Source organism: Montipora capricornis, chromosome 3 (assembly GCF_036669925.1).
Source record: "Montipora capricornis isolate CH-2021 chromosome 3, ASM3666992v2, whole genome shotgun sequence".
Lineage (NCBI taxonomy): Eukaryota > Metazoa > Cnidaria > Anthozoa > Scleractinia > Acroporidae > Montipora > Montipora capricornis.
This window is the reverse complement of record NC_090885.1, coordinates 12,623,178-12,633,177: the sequence shown is the minus strand read 5'-3', so window position 1 is coordinate 12,633,177 and position 10,000 is coordinate 12,623,178. Positions and strand designations below refer to the sequence as shown.

The following is a 10,000-nucleotide window of genomic DNA, read 5'->3' as shown; positions in this document are numbered from 1 at the left end:
ATGATCGGCCAATCGTAAGAGATCTATGATCTATGATCGGCCGCTGATTACATCACGTGCAGCACACCTGAAACACGAGAGTATTTCAAAATGATAAAAAGATATAAAATTTCTAGCAACAGAAAGATATGGGACAGGGTTTACTCACGGGTATAATACGTATCCAGGCTCCAGGTAATGGGTCCCTGTTAGAAATTATGGTATAAGATATGTCTTTTGATTACTTTTCAGCTTAGTCCATAGTGTTGTCGTCCCAGGAAACCTACAAATCCAGTTAAGACAGCGACAATCTGAACTAAAAATTGTTAAAATGACAGCTATGAATGTTGCTGCTTTCTTGGTTAGTTGGGCGCCATATTGTTGCGTCAGCCTGGTTGCGGTATTTACGAAAACGTTTATGCTAGAGGATTGGGAGGCGGAAATACCAGACCTATTGGCCAAGGCATCGGTCATATATAACCCCATCATTTACACCATGATGTATAGTCGTTTTCGAGCAACACTATTTCGCCTTTTGCATTTTCGCCGGCGTTTAATTTCCCCACAAATTATCACCGTCATCACAAGGAACCATTTCAGCTCACGACTGGCTGCCGACAGGCCCCGAGGGGCTCCGAGCATTGACCAAAGATATCTTCAAGTGCCAAGTCAAGCTGTGGCAAAGAGAGGTTCTGTAATAAATGGTTCGGGTGCAACCCACAGGCGGCGGGAATCGTTCATTTTTGTCCCTGGGTAACTGAGTAAGCCAACGAACTTGGACGAAAGCTGACGAGCAGTGGTCAATTAAGGGATTCGAAATTGGAGGATGGTTGTTCAATGCATACAAACTGAGTCGTGTCGCACACGCTTATTGCACAGAATTAGGGAGTTAAATTATGAACAAAGCCGACTACGGTAACGTTTACGCCGAAAAGAGCAAAAATAATCTTACAGCAATTTGGCACGCATTATAGAAATCCGCCCTTGGAAGGGCCCGTTATATAATACATTTCTCTCCGGCCCATAGACGACAAACAACAACGTGAAAGGAGGAGCTTGTTTTGGTTTTGACGGCAACGTGAGCATACAGGAGTGGTTTCCTAATTAAAGATCTTCAATTAAAAACCATTCTTCCAAATTCAGTTATTGGATAGTCCGCCCGTATTGTAAAAAGGGGGTAGTTTCTAAAGAAACTGTGGTGCTGCGTTCGTGAGGAAGCAGTACACAAAAATTTGGTTTTATCAACGGTGGTGATAATGTAATTGAACACCGCACAGGAATTCTAAAAGCTGACGTTCCGAGCGTTACGCCTTCGTCAGAGCGAATCGAGGAATTATGGGTTTTGTGTAGTTTTTATAGCAGAGTAGGAGCTACGCTATTGGTGGTCACATAGCAACGTGAAAAACAAGAATACATCAGTTAAATGAAAAGCGTTCGTTAATACCGTGGGGATTAAGGGTGCCGATTTGGAAATTGAATTTTTGTTCCAGATTCTTGCGGCTTTCCGTCGTACCTAGATGTATGGAAAGGCCGCAGGTAGCCATGTGTTATTTGGAGTGGTTTGGGAGATTAAAATTTTTATTTTTATTATTTATTTATTTATTTAAAGATTCACCCTAAGGTGGTTGTTAAATACAATATGACACTAAATCCCCTACAAGGTATTTACACCCAAAAACGCGCCCCTCAAAACTAGAATACCCAACCCAGCCCAAAATAAAAATATATATATGAAAGAAGTATTACAATATCATCAAGAGCAAACAAAGAAAATATTAAATTTCAACTTTGCGACATTTAGGGCAGATTAATTTAAAAGTACGAACATTATTTCCATCAAAAATCTGGTATAACCTGACAAAATAGAAAGACTTAAGCTTAGCTTCCAAAGAAGACAAAGTAGTTTCTGCTTTGATATCATCAGAAACAGCACTCCAAATATTGGAAAGTCTAATAAAAAACGAATCCCTAAAAAGTGAAGTTCTAAAATAAGCTCCAGAGGAACCAAGACGTGATTTACTGTTACAGTACTTAACATAATTTCTAAGTTTAATTGAATAACCTCTAATTTACATTTATAAAAGAAAAGAAGGTCTAGGTATTCAAGCCAGTAATTAAGCGGTAATAAATTTAGATGGACTATGCAGATTTGATAATTCATGTAATTTGTTGCAGGTATCTGGGTCCTTTCAATAAGTAATAAATTCCTAATAACAGAATGAGGAGCCCAGACTTGAGAAGCGAAGCTAAAATGAGATCTCATTGAATTAAAGATGTATATATTAATGTTAGAGTTTTTTGTTACGAAATGTGTAACAATGCCTCTTAATAAAGCCCAGTAGTTTGTTTGCCTTTGAGACAGTTTGGGTGATATGTTCATTCCATGAGAGGTCTTTAGTGACTGTAAGTCCACGGTCTTTTTTCTTCGTTCGGTATTGTCAAGATTGTATCTCGAGGTAAGCTGGTGTTCTTATGACATTTTGAAGGCTGGAAATATAGTTCATTATTTTGAAGATGACCTGAGACAAAGGAGGTTTAAATCAGCTTGGAGGTCACAAATATCAGACATAGTTTTGATAGTTTTATAACATTTAGAGTCAAGGCATACATAGCTAAAGATTACGATTTTAGTACGTCTGGCATGTCATTCACAAACATCAAGAAAAGTACAGGTCCTAGAATTGAGCCCTGAGGGACTCCAGACTTTACCTCGCCCCAGGACGAAAAACTACTGACCGCTAACGACAACACGCTGTTGTCGACCAGGGGCCGGTTGCTAGAAGGCTGGTTAGCGCTAACCGTTGGTTAAGAGGTATCAGAACCTATAGGTTTCCATGGTATTTAACACCGGTTAGGGCTAACCATGCTCCGAGCAACCCAGGCCAGAGAGATAACTGGTAAACCACTCCAACATAGGACCATCAATTCCAAAGGTACAAAGGTTTGATAAACGTTGCGCCTGACACACAGAATCGAAAGCCTTGGGAAAATTCTAATAGATGACATCAGTTTCCAGTCCACTATCAAGGGCCCGGCCAAGGTCATGGAGGACTTGCAGCAGCTATGTTGAATCTTAAACAAGCAATGTGAAATATGCGGTAGAAGACGATTTAGAACACATCTCTGTTGGACTTTAGCCAATATCGGCATTAGGGATATAGGAAGATAATTTTCTACTTCAGTTTTCTTGTCTTTCTTGTGCACAGGACAAATATTTTCCTAGCCTGCAGAGAAGGCGTTTTTTGGCAGGCGGACGCTTGTTCAAGGTGTAAAGTTCGTAATGGGCTGCCATTTTGAAAGCACGCAGCCTGTAGAGGATTGAGACGAGGGGCGGGGGAAGGACCTTCCCCTTCCCCCACTATCATTTCATACTGTCCTCCTCTCACTGAGTGCAATTTTTTTGACTGGCCTCAGGCCTCTGTTAGTCTTGCTATCCAATATGTCGGCCAGTAGTTCTTACCAAAACAAAAATACGCCTGCTTTGCAGGCTAATATTTGCCGTTTTCCATGAAGATAGGCAATAACCATCCAGAAAGGAGGAATTAATAAAAGCAGTTATAGACGGAGCTAGAGTGTTGGCGCATTTTTTCAGTTAAATGGTAGGAAGATTATCAGGACCTGGTGCTTTAGAGGAGTCAAGAGATGTCAACAGTTCAGTAACTTCCTCAGTGGTCGCTTCAATTAGGTCTAGATGATTGTTGATCAGAGGGTTTACATTAACTTCATGGAATGTTGGACAAGAAGAGTGATCTGTATAAATAGAATTGAAGCAAGGAAAGGAAAAGAACTTTATTTAAGTGTCTAGTCGTTCTAGCGCTGAATTCGAAGGACTAATTGGGGACACTGTAAATTGAAATTAACAATTAACACAAATCAAGTCAAATGTTGGTTTTTGAGGAGAGGGGAAACCGGAGTACCCGGGGAAAACCTCTCGGTGCAGAGTAGAGAACCAACAAACTGGGAATCGAACCCGGACCACATTGGTGGAAGGCGAGTGCTCTCACCACTGCGCCATCCCTGCACCCCGATTCAGCCTTTTTTGTGTCGTCAGAAATGCTGATTCCTTGATATATCATTGTGTCAGGTAGTCGGTTGGCACGAGTTTTGAACGAGAAAAAGGCCCAAAACTTTTTAAGGTTTGAAAAGGCATTGTGTTTGCTAAGTCATTGAAATAGAGGGTTCTTTCGAGACGAATCCAAGATGTTGCGTTGAAATGTTGCAAGCGTTTGGCCAGGCCTTTACGAGAGAACTGGGCAATTCGCCTTTATATAATTGTGTTGTTCTAGATATGTGAAAATTTACAGCCTCGTTTCCCATCTTCAATCCCTTTGCGTTTGAATGATTGTTTAAATAAAAACTAAGATTAAGATAGGAAAACCAGCATTTTTTAGACTTGCTTTTGAGATCCTCTCTGGGTCAACCCGTACATAAATACGATGGATCAACAAAAGGTGATTGCGTTTGCAACGATCGACCGACAATCATAAAGGCCGAGTTGATGCGAGTCTGTTTTTTTTTTTTTTTTGACGTTACTTATTTTTGCACTTTCCTCATTACTCATTTATGGCTAAGGGTGTCTTGAATTGAAAATGGGTAACTAAAGGGTTTTCACCCAGTGACACCCACCCAATTGGAATTAATTTTGGGATGAGACACGGAGATGGCAGATCGATAAACATTAAACGTTCTGTGTGATGTCCCTGAATGAAATTCAAAAGCAAGAAGCTCTCCTCCCCCTCCCACAAAAAGCATAGTTGCGCAAACAATCAAACAAAAATACACCCTAAGCCTTGAGTTATTCATTTTAAAGTGCCCCCAATGGCTCAATTTTCTTATCTTACAGAAGTCAAATATCAGCGCCTTACACCGTTCAGCTCACCTCAATCCTCTCTCAATCCTCTCTCAATCCTCTCTCAATCCTTGTATAAAAACGAGGACAGTACAGACTGGGTGCAACAGGGAAAGGCAATCATTTACCTCCACAAAGTTGAAATATTGTAAGTAAGGAGCATTCCCGGCGGGGGTACTCCCTTATAAGGGCTTAATGGGGACGTGCGGCCAGCCAGGGTATGTTTTTCGGGATTTTTGTCTTGAACAGGGTATCGAATTTATCATTTTTTGTCTTAATCAGGGTATTGATTTATCAATTTTTGTCTTAAACTGGGTTAAATGTCTTAAACAGGTTATCAAAAATCGGAATTCTGTCTTAAAATGGGTAGGAAAATCAGCGATATTTGTCTTAAACAGGGTCAGGGTATGAGGGCCACGCCGCACCTCCCCAACCAAGGATACATCGAGTACCCCCCCCCCCCCCCGGGGGAGCATTAACACATGAAATTGTGTGTTTTTGAGCAAAATGTGACGCTTAGGTTGCACAATGAGAGGTAGAGAAGACAAATTTAGTTTATTTTGTAAACGAAACTAACCGGACTACATGAAGCTAGCTCATTGAATCGTAAGGTAACTAATTCATACAGACTGGTTACTGACAGGCCCCAAGGAGCTCACGGCATTGACCAAAACGTCTTTCATTGGGCGAATTGTGTAAGATGAATTATCCGTTTAAGACGGCTATTTCGTCTGCAATTCGGCTAGATATAAATCTGGTGTTTAGACAAATTATGGACCAAAATTCGTCTTCAGCTGATTCGTCTGTTAAGCACGTAAGCCGGATAATTCGTCTTCGCTGAGTTGTTCTTCTCCAGTGTATTTTTGTAACTAAGTCACGCAATATCATCCTTGTCCCCATAAGCGTTGCGTGACCCTGCCGGCTCGTCAAGTTGGCCACCATATGCATTTTATTCCTTCTTGGTTTCGTCGAGGTATATTTCAATTAAAACTTCAACTAACGACAACTGACGGTACACGCAAAGTTGTAATTGTGTACAAAGGCTTTTTTCGTTCTCAAAGTTAAGGTCGTTTAGTTCGGTTTCAGCCCGTTTGAGCTGTACTTTACTTGCTTTAGTCTGTGCAGATGGATCAATGGACTGCCAGGACGTATTAAATGCTAAAATGAAGCGTCTTCAGGTAAGCTGGTCTTTCTATTTCGTAAATAAAATAACTGTTACTTGTATTAACTAATTATCAATCGGAAACATCCATAATTATAAAAGGTACAACGTCTGAAAATTGGATATGAAAGATCTCCTCGTGGTTTGATACAAGTTGAGAAATTGCTGAAAATTTATAAATTCGTTTACAGTCGTTGAAGCTTGAATACATTCGCCATACCTCACCACGAAAAAAAATCCCTATACTCTCGCCTATTGAAGAAAGTTCGCCTCTAAACTGCGCCAATTATATTTGAGCGGACTGGCAACGTTGCAATTTAAGACGGCCGCCAAATTTCCGAACATCCACTGTAATTTCAGTCGTGTTTGCCCAAACAAACATGCCGGAGGTTTAATAAAATTATTTTCAGCCAAACTGATTTGCGTGCCCTGCCGGGTCCCTCATCAGTTTCTCTTTGAACTAGCGCCGCAAAGTCTTCCCTGCCGGAAAATATGTTTCCTACACATTATGTACAGTCACAAAGTGCCCCCTATGGTCGCATAGTGACGCCTGAACCGCTACTCCGTAAAGACATAAAACGGCACTATTAACGTTAACCTAAAAATAACGCTAGCCTTAACCTCTTTGTTTGAAATAAGTTGCAATTGCTTACTCTTTACGGAACATTTCGTGTTGGATATCTCCCATTAGCAGCCTTTTTTCGGAATGTCACGCAACGCTCACCCTAATTACCTACACTCTCGTAAGCTGGCAATTACCAGGGTCAACGATATCTAATAGACATGACACTTAGGTCTCTATTGGCAAGGAGGCAGTCAACCGTACGCGTAATGGACTATTTCTCCAAACTGTCATAGGACCAAGCAAACCTTCTCTAGTCACGATAGTACCTTGTTTGTTAATGTTTGGATGTTTTTTAGCATCAAAGTTACATGTATTGACGGTAGTCCCGTTTAAGTTTTTCTTGAATATGAATAGAGAAGAGTTATACTGTATATATTTTTTTCCCGAGTGTTAACATTTAACATCAGTAAAGAAATTTAGTTGCTTTGTTTAGCTACCCAATGAAGCATGTGAATTAACACCTACTAATTAACTCTCCCGTAAGCGGACATCCACCCTCTTTTCCTTTGGTGTCCGCTAATGGGAATAATTCTCGTAAGCGGACAGCTCTACTAACGGACATTTTTTCCAATCCCGGAGGGTGTCCGCTTATGAGGGAGTTGACTTTATTATAATGCAGAAGATATAAAATGTGTCAGCTCTTCTTATCTATTTCTTTCAACTTGCTGAAAGAATTATCCTTTCGGCTCGAATGGGAAAGATTTCATTCACATTTCCAGACCGGATAGTTGTCCGCCAATGCTAGTGCCCTTCTTTTCGACTACGGGACTGAAATTATGATCTTGCCCGCGCGTGATTACCACTCACGCCTCCGGCGCACAGTCGGATCCTGTCCTTGAAAATACAGCAGTTTCCCCACAGTCCACGTTAGTCCACGTATATTTTCACAAACAGGATTCGACTGTGTACCGGAGGGATAAGTGGCAATTGCACGCCGGCAAGATCCCTAATTTCGGTCCCGTAGTCGAAAAGACGAGCACAATCATCGGTGGACAACTGTCCGGTCTGGAAATGTGGAGGAAGTCTTTCTCATTCGAGCCGAAATGATAGTGCTTTCAGCAAGCTGATGAGAAAGGGAGGAACGTAAACTATGCTCTTTTCGTTGGAAGGAAAAACGGCGCAGCGAACTCGCTTTTCAGTGGAAAAATGCTTTCGAGCACGTTTATCCGTGAATCTCCAGCCTTGACTTCGTCTGAGGAAGATCACGACAGCCTCTTCAAGAACAACCTCCCAAAACAGTAAAAAAAATCTCGAAAATACAAAACAAAATAAACAAGCTGAGTTAGCTTACTTTATTTCGTTCATTTATTTGATAACTGTTCTCTTCTTTGCTGTTTTATCGTAAAAAATAACTCAAAAACAAAAAATTACCTTGGACAGTGTTGTTGCTGACTTGACACTTTTCACGGCCACCTCGATCTCGCCCGTAACGCGAGCTTGCGGCGCCTATGTCAAAAGTTGACTCGGCTGGGAGGTCGATTCTCTTACCCGGGATAATCTCCATATAGACGGAGATCCGTTTTCTTTCTAGGGCAGCGTGTAGCTGCAGTTTTGACCACTAGTCAGAGGTGCTTTTGGTAATCCCTGATAAAATTCTTCGGGTACGCTTAGAAATAGCAAGCTGGCCCGCCTTTGGCCATTTTGAAAATGAATGCGATTGTTCTTTCTCAGTACTGTTGGATTTTAAGCGTTGGTCTGGTCATTTGAGAGCGAAACGCCAGATTTGAGAGCGAAACGCCACAAAACAACTGGTTAGCTTTCGTTTTTCATTTGCGCGTGCGCTTGCAATTTTGTTACATTTCTTTGTCATCCTGACAACGACGTGAAAAAACCAAAATTTAATATTATGTGGAAGACGTGAGCACTGGACGATAAAATTTCAATCCCCGTTCGTCCAGTTTTATTGCTGGAAATGTAGGCTCGCACTTTCCAAGCCAAACGGCTCGAAATAATCGAGAAATGATTAGACTGACGCGAACTTATATTTTAGTTCACGTTTGCGTACTCCGTCGTCGTCGTCTTCGTCGTCGTTCCGTCGTGAGCTCTCTAGCGTCGAAGTGGTTTGTTGAACTTGGGGAGTCCCAGCATCCATACCACAACTGAGCGCTTTCCATAGGCACTGGTACGAGAAGAAGAGAAACAAAATGTGGAGATGTTGTGAGCTTCTGCAATCGCAGGCACTTCCATTCTGGTTGTCTTTATCTAAGGAAAATTGTTAAGCTCGATTCGCATCTGTTGTGATTCAAAGTTTTCAGATTAAGTTAAAACTTTGGGGCCTGTATTTGAGTGTGTGTATAGGAGAATCTTGCCTCAATAGCACATGGCAATCGTTTTCTGATCAATCAGCCAATAATGGCCGTATTTATACTAGAGGACGACTAAGACGTCTCAGATGTCTTAGACGTCTTAGACGACTAATATAAATGCGGGAAATAAGGTGGACGCATTAAACGTCAGACGAATTAAACGTCTTAAGTTAAGTGCGTCTAAACGACGCACTTAACAGACGTCTCAGTCGTCTCAGACGCACTAAACTGGGACGCACTTAGCAATGAAGCGCACACAGTCTCTGGTGATTAAATCTCAGTAGCCGTCGAAGTTAAGTGCGTCCCGTATTTATATAAGTCGCACTTACGGCCAGACGTTTAATGCCCCTGGACGTCGTAGACGTCCTCTAGTATAAATACGGCCAATAAAATACTGGCTATTGAAAGTGCATTCCATAATGACCAATCTCTGAAAATTTGAACCCGATATTCCAGATAATCTCTGAGTGTTAAAAATCATTCGAAATTTGACAAAGAAGGTACAGGATCAATAGCACTTTCGCTACCAAAGAATTCATCAGTTTTTGACGGGGCTAAAAGGCTCAAAATTGCAGATGTAACTATTTTTGACAAGTTCTTTTACCTTTTAAAGTCAATTTATAAATAGCATGATGCTCTCTGTAAGCAAACTCGACTCGTATTGTAATGAAGCAAAATATAATGACGCCAGCAAAGATTTCCTTGTTGGTTACGAATGTTAAACGCATGTGACAGGTTCTGCAAAAATGCAGTGGTCCCGTTAAATTTCTCTAACACTCTTTGAAATACTTGCTAACTCTTCGACAATTATCACGGCACGAAGAAGAGAAAGACTGGGAATGAGGCTAGAGATTGTTTTGGTAAAGACGGAATCGTTTTATTTTTACATGAATTGGCAGATGGCAATTGTCAGAATTGTTTATACAATTTATTCCAAAATGGTCGTCATTTCGATATTCTCTTATTTCCTTTATGCGTTGCGCTCATCTCTATAATTCAAAAGAATATTTAGTTTTTAGCGAGGCAAGAGGACGGATTTGAATGAAAACAAAAGAATATTTTGGGGAAAATGTGTACCG

At 41.0% G+C, this 10,000-nt stretch overlaps 2 protein-coding genes across 3 annotated transcripts in view; both read left to right on the top strand.

Annotated features, from left to right (window-relative positions):
- The window catches only part of LOC138041130 (rhodopsin-like), a 24,330-nt gene extending 23,273 nt beyond the window's left edge, over nucleotides 1-1,057 (top strand). The window contains exon 5 of the mRNA XM_068886900.1: nucleotides 232-1,057. Within this exon, the coding sequence (XP_068743001.1) occupies nucleotides 232-736 (505 nt within the window). The 3' untranslated portion in view covers nucleotides 737-1,057. The remainder of the gene's footprint in view (nucleotides 1-231) is intronic.
- Nucleotides 1,058-5,754: 4,697 nt separating this feature from the next.
- The window catches only part of LOC138042244 (uncharacterized), a 12,399-nt gene continuing 8,153 nt past the window's right edge, over nucleotides 5,755-10,000 (top strand). The window contains exons 1-2 of one of the 2 annotated variants that reach the window (XM_068888066.1): nucleotides 5,755-5,801; nucleotides 5,945-6,006. In XM_068888066.1, coding sequence (XP_068744167.1) covers nucleotides 5,771-5,801; nucleotides 5,945-6,006 — 93 coding nt within the window. In that variant the 5' untranslated portion in view covers nucleotides 5,755-5,770. Of the gene's footprint in view, nucleotides 5,802-5,944; nucleotides 6,007-9,758 lie in introns of those variants that run through there. The other variant, XM_068888067.1, reaches the window with a different exon arrangement.